This window comes from Perna viridis, chromosome 3 (assembly GCF_037379345.1).
Source record: "Perna viridis isolate PV_CMFRI_1.1 ecotype Kerala chromosome 3, ASM3737934v1, whole genome shotgun sequence".
NCBI lineage: Eukaryota > Metazoa > Mollusca > Bivalvia > Mytilida > Mytilidae > Perna > Perna viridis.
Window position 1 is genome coordinate 21980937 of NC_142447.1, and position 18544 is coordinate 21999480.

General features: G+C 31.9%; 1 protein-coding gene across 4 annotated transcripts in view; it reads left to right on the top strand.

The window, feature by feature from the left end:
• LOC148621438 (semaphorin-2A-like) overlaps positions 1–15085 on the top strand; it is a 77360-nt gene extending 62275 nt beyond the window's left edge. For all 4 annotated transcript variants that reach the window (XM_088575822.1, XM_088575821.1, XM_088575823.1 and 1 more), the window contains 15 exons: positions 378–423; positions 1351–1413; positions 1676–1874; positions 2150–2293; positions 3911–4032; positions 4479–4587; positions 5192–5246; positions 5483–5630; positions 6214–6394; positions 6744–6862; positions 7302–7453; positions 7898–7968; positions 9361–9639; positions 11271–11356; positions 12296–15085. In XM_088575822.1, the coding sequence (XP_088431948.1) occupies positions 378–423; positions 1351–1413; positions 1676–1874; positions 2150–2293; positions 3911–4032; positions 4479–4587; positions 5192–5246; positions 5483–5630; positions 6214–6394; positions 6744–6862; positions 7302–7453; positions 7898–7968; positions 9361–9639; positions 11271–11356; positions 12296–12328 (1807 nt within the window). In that variant the 3' untranslated portion in view covers positions 12329–15085. The remainder of the gene's footprint in view (positions 1–377; positions 424–1350; positions 1414–1675; positions 1875–2149; positions 2294–3910; positions 4033–4478; positions 4588–5191; positions 5247–5482; positions 5631–6213; positions 6395–6743; positions 6863–7301; positions 7454–7897; positions 7969–9360; positions 9640–11270; positions 11357–12295) is intronic.
• The last annotated feature ends 3459 nt before the right edge of the window (positions 15086–18544 follow it).

The window sequence follows — 18544 nt, forward strand, 5'->3', positions numbered from 1 at the left end:
TGTCATGTGATAGGTACTTTTAAATAAATTACTATTTGTATGGTACATTAAAAAAATTAACTTCTCAAAGACTTTGGCCCATATGTCATGAATGTATTAAAACATGCAACTCTCTTAATTTCAAGCAAATCATTGAGAACACATGTTCCTTTTTTATATAATTTTTGATTTGTCAAAGATGTTACAGACGTAAATCTTTTGTGCCTGGGTCCCAAAGAAATTTGCAAACCAAGTACAATTTTCATAGTTACAGGGCGGGAAACTGGTACCCCAATGCATTGACAAACATTTGCAAACAGAGAGTTATTTTTTTATATGTTTACATAAATACAATCTGTGCTAGAAAAAAAATAACATTCATTTCATTTATTTTGTAGGAATAATGTGACAATACTACAATTAGATAATATATCTTCTGTAAAAGTAAGTATGATTTTTAGCAGTGATGGGTCAGGGGGTCAGAACTCTTTCATTTATGTTGAAATATTTTTTCAATTTCATGCAAAAATTTTGGATAAATGAGCACATAATAGCCTTAATGGGCCCCACTGGATCCTCACTGACTAGCAAGTGGTAAATATTGTACTATTTCTTGCATCCTTTGGGAGGGGACAGAATAGTATTGGTTCTCCATTCAGTCCCAATGCCCTTCAACTCCTTCCCTGAACAGAAATTGGAAAAACATATAAAAATCCAGCCTACTTTATTTCAGTTTCAATCCCCTAATTCCCACCCACTTCCTGACCCCCTTTCATCCTGGTCCACTTACAGAATCCCTTTCTACTGTCCCATCAATAGAGACAATTTTTAGATACTTTTTAGGTACTGCTAAGAAAAGGGCATTTATGTTTTGAAAACATGAGGACAAACACATGAGTCAAGTTTCTGTGGAGGACTTGCACTTTTCATATTCTTTTGTAGTACTTAGGAAAATCTTGATAATGTTAGAATTTATGTAAAAACATGATGTTGCAGTAATGCCAACAATCTGCTTGATCATCTTAACTCTGTTGTTACAAAAAAATGTGTTAAAAGCAATACTTACTAAGAAATTGAAGGCTAGACTGTATGGTGTCTAAGTAATTTACAAAACCTTCTTATCAAATTATCAAATAAAAAAAATATCTTTGTCGTGTTACAATGTAGGGTGATACAGATGAAGTTTTAATTGTTTTCAATGTATGGATGAAATGGCGTTTTTTGTGTAAAGTAAAACTTTTTTCATCTTCAATGACGTTGGTAGATGTTCTAATTTTTTTGGTTTGTCACTAATGGACTTTTCCTTCAAGGTAAAGAAGATGTCATGCAGATGAATAAGCTTTATTAATTTTTTTCTGTATATGTTTTCAGCAAGTCATAGATTTGAAGCCAGAAAAACAGAAATTAGATTATTGTAAATATCAGAAACCAGAGGTAAGAAAATTAAGATCTAGTTATCTCCCTTTCACGGTTAGATGAATTCATCATTTTGTTTTCCAGGCTGACATGTTCATTTATAATATAATTTTGAAGTCCCAAAACTTCTTTTATTGGACTAAAGCATAAATTTAATTTTCACTGGTACACACTATAAACATAAAGTCTAAAGATTTACATCTCGCATAACAAAAACACAATGTTGTCATAGTGTGTACACTTTTCTACCATGAACTCTGAATACATTACTTTTTTCCAGGTACCCAACTGCCAAAATCATATAACATTTATAACAAGGACGAGAGAAGATATTCCTGAATTTTTTTTGTGTGGTACGAATGCCCTCAGTCCACAAGGCTATAAACTTAGGAAAGATAACGACCAATACAGTCTCCTCCCAAAAGGCAGTGCTGCTTGTTCAGATGATCCATTTAACAACATCACTGCCATATTTATTTGTAAGTTGTGGAAGGAAGAAAAAAAAACTATGCATTTCTGTTCAACACTAGTATTTGAAATATTTGTTCTTGAGTTTCATTGTCTATTCTAGTGTTATAAAATTCATTATGGTTCAAATTTGATACAGCATTTTAAACCAAAAACTATTATTTCATATTTGTTTTCAATGTACGGTTGACTTGAAGATAAATAGCTGTTGATAAGTTTTGATTTGATTCTTGTGCGAATTATATATACCTTTACTTACTTAAGGAGATTCTCATTGTTTTTACAGCACAAGGAAATCCTGACAATAAAGAGTTAATGTATTATGGAGCTGACTCCTATGGAGGATCAACAATCTACAGACCCATACTCAAACCAGATGGTACATTGGAAGAATACATGAAAGGTGTTTATAGCAGCAAATGGATGAAAAGTATGACATTGTCTTAATATGTTAATTAGTACAAATTCATGTTACCGGTAGTCTAGGTTGTACTTTGATATCCCCAATTGATTTAATTCCCTATTGAGATTGAAAGTTTATTCAAAAGCATGTTTCAACCTTGATACTAAAATTTATACCTCAATTAAGGAGCACGTCATTTTTTTTCAATCACCTTGTCTGTCCATCTATCTGTCCTAATTCCATCCATCTCAGTTATTATGGCCACTACTCATTGAGTTGATTTCAAATTTGGTACTTATCGTAGCTTTTCAGTGATTGGGCATACAGTTTTGATTTTATAAGAAATAAAATTCCTTTTCTACCAAAAAGGGAAATAGGCAATATTTATGAGAGACAACAACTCCACTAAAGAAAGAAAAAATACTCATTTGATAGAAACTTTATACTTTGAATTGGGGTTTATCTAAACATGTTCAACTTCATGTTGAGCTTAGAATTCAAAATGAACTAACAAACAAGAAAATGTATGGTATATGTTCCTAAATAATCAATTCCATTTTAGATGAAAAATTACCTAAAAAGTATGGGCCAAAACATGTATGGAGAATACAGTTTATAATCTAGTATTTGTCAACATAATCCTTGAACGACCTTGTTTCAAATTTGGAGTGATCCATAAACAGAATCAAACGGATTTCTGTTATATATAAACTGTGCTTACACTGGCTGTTACTGGATCTATTGTGAAATTACTAGTATCAAAATTGGACCTATTACTCATTAAGTCATTCTAAATATTTGTGGTAAATTAGGTACATGAAGACACTTTTAGGATTGCAATAGATTTAGTCAGACTGATAAATCATTAGGTTTAAATATTAATTTCTGATTTAGTTTTATAAATATTTCGTGAAGGCATCTCTTTTTGTTGGTTTTGGTGCCTGTGGTTTGTCATAATTTGGTTGGTTTGTGAATTTTTAAATTTATAGATTTTATTAGAGCATCACAGCTTGCAATGGAAACCCTATGTTTTGTTGGGAATTTGAATTGGTTGTTTGACTGAACCACAAAAATCACAAAAATTGATTCCTAACAATAAGTAGTTATTCCACAGTATACACTTTTGGAAAGATATAAAGAAAATAATTCACTTCTTCTAGATTCTGGATCATTTAGGATAGAGATAAAACTGTGCCATGTAAACTACAACTTCTTTTTAATTTTATCAAGTTACATATTCAGTTGGGGTGCAGTTTACAGTTTTGTGTGGAGACATGAAACCTTTCTATCTGTTCTTTCATTATTCCATCTTTAAGTAAGTAGACCTAGAGTAAGGGACATAGCTCTTGAAATCAGTGATATGTTTGTATCATATTCAATTTCACAGAAGCCTATCAAGCTTTCATTTTAAACAGAATGAAATCAGTCCAAGTTACTTTGATGCTTACATGAGATTGATGTAAAAGGCTGAATACAAACATTCCAGTGAAATGTAAGAGCTGTGTCCCTTACCCTAGGTCTAACTCATGAAATTCATATAAATTCTTACTTAATTTCTAGATAGTGCCGAGTAGGATCTCACTGTCAAATTCCAGTCAAACGTTTTCTTGTTTAATGTTTTAATCTTCTTTTTAACTTTTTCAGATGCCCAATTTGCTGGATCTTTTGATGCACAGGACAAGGTTCTTTTCTTCTTCAGAGAATATTCTGTTGAGACTGAGTTTATAGAAACCAAATTGTATTCAAGAGTTGCCAAGGTTTGCAAGGTATGATATGTCCATTAAAACACCAATATGTTGTAAAAGTATTATAACTTAATATTGCAGTTTTCATGTTATGACTAGTTTACAAATTTTGTATTCTGATAATTCTGTGAAAGTACTTGTATTCCTGGATGTCAATTTTCGTGGATTGCAGATAATCGTTGGTCCATGAATTCTTAAATTGGTGGTGTCTCTCACAATACAAATAAATGGAAAATATGTATTTCATCAGGAATTTAATATTGTGGTTTGAGTCAACCATGAAATCCACAAAAAATTGATACCCCACGAACAACAAGAAGTAAGAAATTGTCCTGTATTGAGCTAATGGTAAAAAAAAGAATGGTAACATTATTGTAAGTGCATTTGTTAAAGAGGGTGAAATGTATGGTAAAAAATTCTTATACACTTTCTTCCTAAGTTACAATTATTCTACATTTCTTTTGCAGAAAGACGTTGGTGGAGACTCATTATTAAGAAAGAAATGGACAACATATCAGAAAGCTAGACTAAACTGTTCAATTCCAGGGGCTTTCCCTACATATTTTGATGCTATACGTAAGTTTTTGTCTGAATTACATTTTAATAGTGACTGAGCGTCTGCAATGTCCTTTGTATGTAGATGCTCTGTAACATGACTGACTCAAAATCGTTCTGTTGGAAGTGACATATATTGAATATGATGTATGCAGTTAAGAAATAATTGCTTAAACTTTTAAAACAGATACATATCGCTTGTTTGAGGAAGTTTCGCATATTCCCACTGATTGAGACATCATGGATATAACGAGATATCGTTGCATGATGAAAAATGGCAAAGTTGTTTGAGTACAAGTAGCAAGTTAAGAACAACCACTCTTGACAATCTGGCTGTTTTCAAAAGTGGACCTTGGTCCAGTTTACTGAAAACTTATGGATGATTGTAGGGCAGATAACTCTGTTATAAAGCACGAATTTATAACATTTCTCAATTTCTACAGAGCAGAGCACTTGGATAATATGTTTTATATTGATTAAACCATAAATATTGGTACAAAAATTTTAAAAAAATACCATAATTACATTTTTGGAGCAATTAGAAATGTCTCCCTCTCCTCATTGGTACTGTGAACTAAGAAATTAACTTAGAATGACCTTACCAAACATCTACTTTCTTTTTCAGAGCATGTAGTATCAGTTGATGAGAATACATTTTATGGATTATTCACAACTAACATGTAAGTTTTTTTGAAATAAGTATTGCGAATTTTAAAGCAGCAGATTTTGCATTTTTGAATATTAGCTTTTAAGTTACAAGGGAAGGTAGGAATGAGTTAATGCTATCATAAAAACATTAAATTATTTGTAACCTACCCTGTAGTAGTTTAACTTGCTTATAGTGTTCATATATAGATTGATATTTATGAGTAAAGGTGACACATGTCTAGACATTTCATCATCTTGATTTTTGCAGGAATGGACTTCCAGCATCTGCCATATGTGCTTTTGAGAAATCAGAAATAGAGCGGGTATTTGATGGTCCATTTAAACAGCAGAGTAGTGACATGTCATTCTGGACAGAGGCTAAAGCCAGTTCTGTACCTTCACCTCGGCCAGGAAAGGTAGAGTTCTATAATGGCAGGGTTTGAAACTTGTAACAAAAGTTAGCATATCCTTAATTCTGTTAACTGCAGAGGTGTTTATACCTAAGGTTACATGTTCTTTATAGTTTCTACAAATTATGGCAAATATTCTATACTGATTCTAAATCTCTTCATAGTACCTCTCACTCAAGTTACAGGATTTGTGAATTACCTTCACAAAGTATAGCCAAAAATTTACATTGTCATTAAGGAGCAACAATATTTATCAAATTGGGAGGAAAATTTACACAGTCCCTCTCTGAATAATGTTCAGGACTTTTTAGATTTTTCAAGTTAATTTTGCTTGAGCAAAATATTAATTATGACAATCTGTATGATGATACATGTGTCATTTTGTATCTAAAGCAAATTATCTTTTTTTTAAGTCGTGTGCATTAACTCTCCATCTTTTGGTTTGAGCTTTCCAACATGTAATCATGAAAAAAAAATGACTGTAATCAAAAGATATATATTTAAAGTAAAAACAAATTCCAAAATATACAATTTGTCCATCTTTTAATCTCTTACTCTCACCAGTTTATTTTTGATTTTTCATTTACAGTGTAGCAATGATTCCATGAAAACTCCAGATCAAGTGTTGGGCTTTATTGTTGACCATCCTTTGATGCACTGGATAGTTCAGCCAAAATATGGTAAACCTATTTTCCACCTCCCTGGTGAAGAGCTCCAGAGAATGGATATTGATGTTGTTGGAAATAGTCTGGTTTTCTTGGCTGGTTCAAGTAAGTGCACTTACATTTATGTTGATTCAATATATTTAGGAATTATGTATTTAAAATCACTTTAAATCAATAAACATAAATGAGCAGTATAGCTACATTTACTGCTACTTAATGCAGAAATAATAAAAAAAAAAAAAGGCTGATCTTATCTTGAACAGCAAATACTGTTAACATATTTATTTTCTTGGTTGCGAATTGTAATAAATGAACATATTCCCGGATATCAATATTTGTTTACAGTACTAGTAGTGACAACTTAGAAATGGTTTAAGTTTTTGTTGTCTTATTCAATTAGTCCATAATAAGCTACATTCTTCATCCAATATAATTATATGTATTACTATTACAGATAGAGGAAAAGTATACAAGATTTCTGCAAAAGACACTGGAGATAAATTTAAGTCCCATCTAGTAGCTGTATATCATCCTTTTGAGAAAACAGATGTCATATGGTCTTTGCAACACTATGTAAGTAACAACGCCTTTTAATACAGTAGCAAAATATTTGCAGTTATAAAAATGGTACCGTGCTGTTGTCATCATGGCTTGAAGACATTTGGTATTCAGACAATAACTTATGAAAATGTATGTAGATTGCTTTGAAATTGTACCAAAAGGTTCAGTGCCACAAAAGATAGGCCAGGGTTGACTTTAGGGGTTTTGACTCGATCTGTTTAGGAATAAGGGCCTGGAAGAATCATTTTCCTGATGTCCAGATCATAACTTAAGTTAAAGTATATGTTCGTCTGTCCCTCTGTTTAAGTGTAAAGAAGTATCTATTTCTACAAGCAGCAGTAAAACTGAGGGTCAAGAGTATTTTATAACATTTTTGAAAATCATAAGTAGGAAGGCTGAAAATGTATAAATGTTTTATATGCACTGACTAAATGTGTTTCTTTGATTACAGGAGAAATTTGTATACCTAGGAACAGATACATCAGTGACCCAGGTTCCTGTTCAGGATGATTGTGTGAACCATCAATCTGTTGACTCATGTGTATACGATCCTTATTGTTTCTGGGATATCACTAAAGATATCTGTGAACATATTGACTACAAGTGAGTTGATACCTTATGTTGTAGAATACAATAGAAGTTGTGTTCTTGCGTGGTATCTAATCTCCTTGCAAATTGGATTTATGAATTTCTGGGAACCACTTAACTTTTCATTTCTCAGCATAGAGTTGTGTTGGAAATTCAAATTTGTGGATTAGCTTACCAATGAAATCGTGAAAACTAGTTTTTTTAGCACAATGATGCTTTCATGATATTGGTACGCATCACTTTTCTTTAAATTAATGATGACTTATCACAAACAGCTTACACAGAATGAAAATTTAAACAGATCTAATTTTGAGAAATTAGCGAAAGTAAAATACTCATAAAATTAGGTGGTTTACAGTTACCAAGAAGTATATCGGTAATTGAACAGTTGGGCCCTTGAAAAACAATATCATACTGTTATACAATGTAGAATTTAAATTTTATTTACTTCTTTTGCAGGCCTACTTCACGATATTATGATATTGATAATTTTGATCCAGAGACTCTGATGAACTTAAATGAATTTAACTGTAAGTTTTATTGAATATTAGACGACAAGTCCTCATTATGTTAAACAATACAAATTTAACCTTTGACCTTCAAAGCACAGAGAGCTCAAATTCAGTCTAACGGCAAGTGAACTTGTAATACTGATTGAGGATCTTTACTAGTTTCCTATATTTAACACAGACGAAATGTTTTTCTGTTTATAGCTCACATCTTAAAGTTTTGTTAATTATCCAGTTGATTTAAGGGGTAAAAAGCATGATTATTTAACATCATCCTCTTACAAGTTACACTTGCCTCATATTATAAAAGTACATTTAGAAACTGCACTGTAGTGTGATTATTTCCGGAGTTTAAAGCTATTTTGTATCAAACTATGTTTGTAAAATTGATTTTAATTGGATGATACCAACATTTCAGTTCCACAGGTGGTACTTATATATCATCTCAAGTGCAGGCTTCTGATCACAAAAGATTTGCTTACAACTAGATAGTTGCATTAGAATGATAGCCCATAATTTTACATACTGAGATTTATCTGTATTACATGTACATGTTGGTTGCACATATCAATTTAGACAAATGGTCATAAAGTTAGCTTATATGTAATGTATATTCCATTGTACTGTTATTGTTCATGCCATGACCATTTACTCTAAATGTGTTTTTGCAAATAAAATTGTTTATTGCCTAATAAATTAATTTGAGATAAATACTGTTATCTCCTATTCAGTTAAATTCAGAGCTACTTTTCTCGTGTTTAAAGATAAAAATATGTTATAAAAATAATTTATAAAAATTGGCTGTTATAAAAATTTGGTCTATTGAAAAATAACATAAATTTTCCATATGCATATTTTGTTTATTGCACTTCGCATAATAAACAATATTCACATGGAAATTTTGTTATTTTTCAGTAGACAAAATTTTTATCATAGCCAATTCTTAATTGTAAAATAGGTCTGAACTGCAGATTGTGATATAGAGGTTAATACTCAAGTCATTCACAGTCATGGAATGTACATTTATTGATAAATTTTGTATCACTTGTGCATAGACCAGAAATGTATAAGATAGGTATATTCAAAGGTGACATTATAGAAATGGTTCTTTTTTAAATCATTTGATTAGGGACGGATATTCGTTGTTGCAGAAACTTGGTACTAAGGATGTGGAATTGCAGTCATTTCTAAAGACGAAAAGTTGTTTATATCAGTTATAATTGTCAAGACAGATTGTGTTCAAAATATTGTTGTTTTTGACATAGAAAAAAAAACCAATATACATTCTTCTGCCCTTTGATCATGTCTTTGTGTCTTGGTTCAATGCTGAATGCAGGATGTCAATGGTCAAGGTGGCTGACATAGCTATGATGACATGGTCCTTTATTTACAGCTAAATTCTTCTTTTTTTAGATAAAAATGGACCAAATGTAACAAAAGCAGAATATGGAACATTCAAGATGACACTTGTTAATAAATATATATGTGCTCTAGGGAGAACTGTTGTCTGGAAAAAACGACAAAAAAGTGGATCATTCGAAAAAGTGAAAATCGATATTAATCACTTTTTAGACAATAAAAATTCCTTAATTATATCAAATCTGACATTAGATGATGCAGGTATTTATGAAGCATATGATGAGGATAATCCAGGTTTAGTAGTGGCCAAGTACAGGTTACAAGTAGTTACAGGTATGTTCCAAATGGCCAAATTTGCTTCTAGTAGATCTTATTTTGTTGGTACTCAAGGAGCAAGTTTGCTTCTAGTAGATTGTATTTTATTGGTACTCAAGAAGCAAGTTGCTTCTGGTAGATTGTATTTTGTTGGTACTCAAGGAGCAGGTTTGCTTCTGGTAAATTGTATTTTGTTTGTACTCAAGGTCAAGGAGCAAGTTTGCTTCTGGTAAATTGTATTTTATTAGTACTCAAGGAGCAAGTTTGCTTATATTAGATTGTATTATGTTGGTACTCAAGAAGCAAGTTGCTTCTAGTAGATTGTATTTTGTTGGTACTCAAGTGGCAAGTTTGCTTCAACTTCAACTTGACATTTGACCTATTCTGTCTTAAATTTTGCTCCACTGTTTTGCATTGTAAATGTCTTGGATAATGATTACAGTAATCATTTCCTTTAAGAAGAAGTACCAATACCACATTGTACACAGGGGAAATTATTTGAGGAAACAAAGCCAGGAACACACAAAGACCAATTCCATACCTGTTAAACTTTGGAACAGTTCATGTGGGAGATTCTCCCCATTGACACTATCTCATGTGGGAGATTCTCCCCATTAACACTATCTCATATGGGAGATCCCCCCTTGACACTGTCTCTTGCGGGAGATTTTACAAAAAAGCAAATTTCTTATGTAAAAATTCAACAATTTTGTAATTTTCACAGAAACACAAAAGAATAAAAAATAATTAGACACAGAAAAAAGAAATTAAAAAAAAAAAAAAAACATTATACAGTGCTATAAATTGGAAATTATTGTTAGGATGTGACAGGGTGATCATTTTTCCCTAAACTATGAAAATTTTTAACCACTAATAAAAGTACTTTCATAGTACTTAAGACCCATATTTTGGGAGTGCTTTTAGAATGGATCATAGCTATGAATTCTTGATTATTCTTAGCAGCGCTAAGATTGTTGTAAAAGGCGACTAAATAGTGTTCAGAAACCTAGCCGGGGGCTAGGCGCTCTGCCCACAGAGCAACTGGGATGTGTGCCCCAGGTGGTGGAATGGGGTACCCCTGGCGTGTTACATGCTGGGGTTGTCAGGCTATAATACGGAAAACCTGACCGCAAACCATAGTGGTGCACTGTGTTGGGAAAGATGCCACGTTCCTCGCACGTTAAAGAACCCTGCTGTGGTATTCGATAGGAGTAGGAACCTTTGCGCTCCGCCACAGGAGGCTAAATTGCCCGACCTTACCCATCCCCCTTTTTCCAGTGGCAATCAAAATTTGTCGACCCTATTATCCTTGTGGTCCATCCTTTTTTTTTCATTTCATGTTCATTTTATCATCCATTTCATGTTCATTGTCTGAATATAGCTGAAATATTGCTGCTCGGACGTTAAACCCCAACAAACAAACAAACAAACAAACAAATGAATTCTTGATGTCCTAAAAATTAAAATTTCTGCTCTTATATATCTGGTAACCAAATTGCTATGAAACAATAGATGATTTTTTTTTCAACTTTAAAATTATAGCAGCTATCATGTTGATATGTGAATTGTTCTTTTACTCATATGTATACTCTGAAGAAATCATATTCACTTGGTTTCAAATAATATATTTTAGTTGATTTCTTTTACAGAGACAAATATTAAAAAGATATATAAAGCCAAATTTGATGAATGGTGTGATTACTTTGACACAGGAAAAAGGATACAAGATAATTATGTAAGTGTAATAACAGATGTAACAGGAAATAGTGTTGTACAAATTTAATTATGAACATGCAGTGTTTGACCTCCAGGGGAGGTAATTTCAACCTTTATTGAGGAAGTAATTATTGTAAGTTCCTCTAGTACTTACGATGAAATGACTATATAAAAATACCTCTACTATAGATATGGAAATATATTTGTAAATTTGTACTATTTGTATTTTTGATAACATCTTTTTGATAATAAAAAAAAAAGTACCATAAAGTTGAACAAATTATATAAGTACTAATAAAAGTGCACTAGGTACATGAACTTATGAAAAGTTTTTACAGCCTATATAATGATAATGTTCAGGGAATAGAGTTGGTCTTCCTTTGATTAAAAGGAAAACACCTAGTGGACCGCTTTGGAAGTTACCTAGAATATTTACTTTTTATCAATCTAAAGGTATTTAAATATGTGTCCGAAAAAAAAGTTTAATGCTAGTTGAAATAGACCAGTTCCAATGTCAATACAAATCTAGCTAGGTTAGTGAGTAATTTAAATAGCTTTCTACTCTGGGTAGAAATCTGTTCTACATTATACCAATGTGTCATACTTAACTACCACAGAACACCTGTGTGATCTTTTGGACACTGTCTTTTAGTGTTCTGTGGTAGTTAAGTAGGACACATTGGTATAATGTAGGACAGATTTCTTCCTAGAAAGCTATTAAAATTACTGGCCAAGCTAGATTTGTATTGAAATTGGAATTGGTCTATTTCAACTTGCTGTTAATTCCCTAGTCAATTGTTCAGTTCACTACTAAAGGCACTTCATCAGGTAATTATCATTTGTTCAAGGGAAGACCAATTCCATGCCCTGTACATCATCATCATATGACCTATAAAATGGCTTATTTATAAAAATAATTTGCTTCAGATTTTAAACTTTCATTCCATTTTTTTTTCAGCAATCTAAATGTGGATTACATGGAAGACAGTAAATATCTCATCGTAACACTAGGGTTCTAAATAAAGATCTAGCTGATCTCCAAATGTGTTCGCCATTCTTGATATTTCATTGTACTCACAAGAATAAAAGGGTATAAATGTTGAAGTTGAGGACTAAGAAATACCTCTTAAGTGTGCATGTCACCATGAAAAATGCTTTCATGGTGACACAGTAACTGATGCATTGACTGACTTCTTTTGGATGTGCATCTTGGACTGAAAGAAATAATTACTACAGAAAGGGCATTTATTAATGTGGACCTGGTTAATGCTTGAGGTGTAAACTTAGTTAAGTCAACTACAATTATCATAATGTTGTCAACAGTGTCGTCATTTATCACATGTTGAAGATAAAGTGTTCATAATAAACTATGATGTAGTGTTGATTGTTATACTGACATGCCGCTTGAGCTTGTGAACTCAGGATTTGTTGGGAAATAAGACAATGAAGGTTGATGGAGATATCTTGATGATAAAAAGAATCATCCTTCACAATAAGAGATAGATGTTAAATCATGCAAACAAAACAAACTGAATGTTTTATGTGGTGCTTATTTGTACTATAAATTACATGTACTCTACAAAAATTTCTAGAAGATACTTGCCATGTACAATATTTGATGTTAAGGATTATGAAATGTTGTGCCTGATGTTGAATGTGCTGTCTTCTCTTACATTATGTACACATCATGATGCAAATGTATTGTTGTAATATCATGAAAAAAAAATAATTTTCAGAAAGTAGCACTTATTATTATGTTTCATTGATTATTCACATCATCTTAGCTATCCATAGGGTGTCAGTTTTCATATGAATATGTTTACAGATGTGATGAAATATTGTAAATATTTTGTTTTTGCATTCCTTTTAAAAAAAGTAATTTCTATTTTAATTTTTATCAGAATTTAACATGTTTTATTTTGTGACTTAAGAAATAGTGTTCCTTTTGAATGCCTTTTTGATTAAACTTTTTTTCAGATTAGGGAATTTTTTTTTTTATTTCATCTCATTATTTCAGACCAACTTTTTCTTAGTTTAGGTAGGATAGAACTTGGAGGTCTTTGTATTTCAAAAAACTTTGTGTCATTATAGCTTTCGTTCTAATATACTGTGGAAGAACTATTGGTCATGAGTAGCCATTTTTCATGGACCAAACCATGAGTTCAATTTCCGAACATTATGATAAATTTCAATGAATACTATGAAGGTTAGATAAAATACACAAATTTAATGATTGGCAAAATAGTGAAATTTTAACTCACCATGAAAAAAAAGATGATACCCAGGAACAATAGTACCTTCGCAGTACTGTGGTATATATATGGTCAGTAATGTATCTGTGTTACTGTTATACATATGACAGCATTATAATGTTCTCTAGTCGATGTTATTCCAAATGTATGTGTGTATGTGATAATTGTGATATAGGTGCGTTTGAATATAATTCATATTCATTATTTGTATATAATAAATGATTTTTTTCTTTGGCCTTATCCATGTACAAATTCACACTGGTGAAAATTTTTCAACAGTAATCTCCCTTTCCATCTTTGAATTTGATCTAATTACATATTTATATATACACTAAAAGTTTTGACCAATAATTGTTTGTATGACTATAATATGTTTTTTTCTTAATATTAATCTTATTTGTTCAATTGATTTATTAAAATGTGTTGAGTTAAAGTCCAAGTTGATAAGGTTACATGTCATGAAAAGTCTGAAGATCAGATCATGATAGAGTCCAGGTCTGCCTTCATGTCTAGCATTTGAGTGCTTGCTATATTGTTGAATTTGCTTATATTAAATTCATATGGAAGAAAGAAAAACTTTTTTATGTGGAGTGTTAACAAGAAATGTCACAAACCTAAATGATTTGCATGTAAAATTCATGTTCAGATCATTTCATATGGAGAAAATGTGTCAGTTTACTAGTGTAGAATGAATTTATTTACAGTATTAATTTTTATTTGTGTTTCATGTAAAATAGTAGCTCTGTTTTTCTTTAACATATTGGTTAACTTAATATCTGTAAAATAACACAAGTGACTGATACATGTACTTGTAGAAATACATTTACCATTTCTTTGCTTTTACAAGGAAAATATTCCTAACATTATGAGTATTTGCTTATCAAACCTTTTTTTTTCACAAACCATAAGTTTTCTACAAAGATTTGATTTTTTAGCTTTGCTTTTCTGCAGTTTTTTTTCACAATTTAGGCAAACTTAGAGGGTAAAACTTTGTATGTATATACCATTTTTCAAGAGCAGCCTTGATTGAAGATAACCCAGTTAACTTGAATCAGTCAGGATATTCTTACTATGGCCATCAATAAATAATCTCTTGGTTCTCAGGCAGTCCAATGTTTCTTTTAGGATACCCCATTATTCATTATTAATGCTATATCCTTAACATAAAAACAAAAAAAAACCTCCCTCCTCAATTTTTCTGATTGTGAACAATGTAAAAAGCACCACAATTGCTAATTGGTGGGGCATTAAAATAGTAAAAGTAAATACCTTGCTCCCTCGTCTGTTTTCATGAATATTGCCAGGAGAATCAGGATATTAACTTTGAATGACCTTATGAGAAAGAGGTGATATGACTGTAGTAAGCCATCAAACACTGTAAAAAAAAGATTTTATACAGAAATCCTGAACAACTGTACTACAATTTGTTTTATGTGTTTGATCACTGTTAAATCTAATTTATTTTGTTTATGCTATCATTAAAAATAGATATAAAACTCGGTGTTTTCTTTTTATTTTATTTTCATAAGTATTCCCTCAATAAGCGTATCATTGCATAAACTGTCCATACATGTATGTTAATGATTTGCCAAATTGAAAGGAATTTCGGATAGAATGCCCAACTGGCATAATCGGAAAGGGATTATAAATTAAAGCAGATCAAGACCTCTAGAATTCTGACCTACTAAAGAATGTCGCACCTCTTGAACAAAATAAGGGGCATAACTCTGTTCTTGTTTTGTAAGATGACCAATCGCTATTGTCCACTTCTTAACAGCTTTGACTGACAGTTGGCCACATGTGAATTATAATGAAACTGTAAGTTTTCCAGTTGTTTTAGTTCTGATTCCATTCTATTTCACAAATATATAATTATAATAATAATCTATTATATTCTATTGATTTAATGCTCACATAAGAAAAACATGGAAATCTGATCTAGCGAAACAGATTTTACTGTCAAGTAATTAGTTGATAAAGCATTTTCTATGGATGCACGTACTCCCAAGAGTTGTTATTAACTGAATAGTGTACTGATAGTGATGCAGTTAATTCAAGGAGATTCAACTTTATGTAATAAATTTAATATTCTAAGAAGACGATAATGAAAGTTGTTAGGTGGAGATAACAATTGAAAGAGTAATCAAGGGAACCAAGGTTATAGCGGTAATCAAAAGAATGCAATCCAGGGACAAAGACCAGACATGGAAAATGGACATACACAACAAAGAACATAAAGTAACTAAAATCATACATACAAAGTAACAAAAGCAAATCCTAAAAAATTATATTAAACAGGTGAGAACAACTTATAGAAACATGACATATTCAAGTATCTCATTGACTAGATTGATAGGTCATTCCAGGTCATTATTTGTTATATTGATATAGAATTGAAATTTGGTATATACCTATGTCTCCATGAATTACACTAAAAGTTAATTTTGTTTTGGTTGAACAGTTTTTAGCTGAGATATTGCCCTTTGACTTTTTTTCTTTTCACTTTGTTTAAGATACTGGTTTGAAATTGTGGATCGTTACAGTGTATCCATTTGCACCTTGAGAACAGATTTGTTCAATGTGTGTGTGCATATCACAACTCATAAGCTATGCCAGAGCTTGCCATAACTGCGCAGACTTTTTGTAACATGTTTGACTTCTAACAACAGGGTTATGTTGCTACAAGATTGAAGTCATCACTACAGAAGTTTTATGGTCATCATCATGAACTCAGTGATCATCACTGTGTTTCCATCTGCACCATGAGAACCGGTTTGTTTAATGTGTCAGTTTTCCTTTTTTCTTTCATCTACCCTGGACTTTACGTTTCTAGAAAAGCAGAGGACTCTTACCCTATCAGTGCACCTGGACCATGCTCACAATTTTTATTGGAGTCTCAGTTGCTCATTTACTGTTTTTGCTTTGCACATAGTATTTTGGTGATATAATGTTCTGTGTTGTGTGTATGTTTTTCCCATGTCTGGATTACATTGTTTTGATTTCCGCTAGAATTTTGGTTCCTTTGATTAGTCTTTGATATTTGGTATAAAGCTATATCTAAAGGAGTTACAGTGTAATTTTCTTCTAATCAATTGAATTTTGCTTAGTTGTCTTCTTTGAAATTCTAAGATTTTTTAGGGTTTTAGGAGATAGACCTAAGGTAAGTGACACAACTCTTACGAATCATTGGGTCTCACTAACCACTTCTAACGTTTCCATTACTTTACATGTTAAAAAAGTAATTTTCAAAGTCTCACTGTGAATTCCCAGGACAAATGACATATTAAAGTTGCATACCGTTGCGAAGCTTGGAAAATAAGGCTTCCAAAATCATTATGCTAATGGTACGATGATAGTAGAAATTCTTCACAAAATTTACTTGAATAAATAATACTGAAAAATCCACATTTTTACCTGTTCTGCTAACTGACAGCATGGAGGCAAATTACTCGCACATGTAAACAATATTCATACACTTTTGTAGTTAATTACATATATGATTTTAATGTACACATTCTCAGCTTCATTTTGACTACTTTTAATCATAATACACACAAATAATGCACTTACAATGCATATGTCTAGGTTCAGTGTGTTTTTGGTACTACATAGGGGGGTGGCCATTTGACCCGGAAGTGGTTAGTGAGACCTTGGAACATTTGTACTAAGCATTTTACATCATTCTCATGTAAGCATCAAAGTAATTTGGATCAATTTCATTCTGTTTCAAATGAAAGCTTGAAAGGCTTTGGTGAAATTGAATATGATACAAATATATCCCTGATTTTATGAGTTATGTCCCTTACCCTAGGTCTACCTCCTTAAGGTCTTTTATTTTCATTTTCTTTTGCTTTAATCATAAGGAGACAATGTTTTGCTATTTGCAATACCCTTGTTCTTGAAGCTCCTTTTCATTTTTATATAACCTGTAATAGTTATGTTGGACGTATTTAGTATAACAGACTCCTTTTTAGAGTTATTGCCCTTGAAAGGCAAAAATTTAACGAGGTGAGTGATTCATGACCGCAAAGTTTTTATTTGATTGTATACTGGTATGGTGCTGTTGTCATAGTCCATAGACACTTGATTTTTATGTGATAACTTGAGCATTAGTTAGTTGATAATTATAAAATTTAATAAGGATCCAAATCACAAAATATTGGTGGCTAATTGGATTAGGGGTTATGACCCAAACGGTTTTAGCATTAGGGGCCAAGAACAAACAGTTCATAGAATTTAACTGTATACCTCCAGTAAAAGCATAGGAATGATGTTCCTCAATGTTCTATCACACAAAAGTCAGAGTGGTATTGATTTTGGGGATTAAGACTTGAGTAATTTAGAAATTATGGGCCAGAAATATGCATTTGTTTTCATTTCCTCTTTTGTCTACCCTGGACTTCACTTTTTATGAGCAGCTTGGCAGTGTTACTAGAAAAACAGAGGGTGCTTACCCTACCAGTGCACCTGGTCAATGCTCCCAGCTGCTTATTTACTCTTGTTTCTTTGTATGTACTATTTTGGTTATTAATGTTCTTTGTTGTGTGTGTCTGTCTTTGTCCCTTGATTACATTCTTCTGATTTTTTGATTACTCTTCCTGATGTCCAGACAATAACTTGACCATCAGTGAATGGAAACCACCAAAGGAAGACTGGAATTGATTTTGGGGGTTAAGACTTAAATTTTTTGGAATTAGGGGCCAAGAAGGGGCCTGAAACAAGCATTTTCTTTATGTAAGGACAATAACTTGAGTAAAAACAAATGGATCTCGTATAAATTTTACAAGGTGCCATACCACCAAAGGAAGACTGGGATTCATTTTTGGGGTTGTGACTTAAGTCAAGCAAGAATAAGGGGCTTCAAACAAGTGTTTTTTTTATTTCTGGATAATTATTTGAGCAAAACGGAATTAATCATTTTGAATGGTATGTCTATATTGCCCAAACTGTTCAGG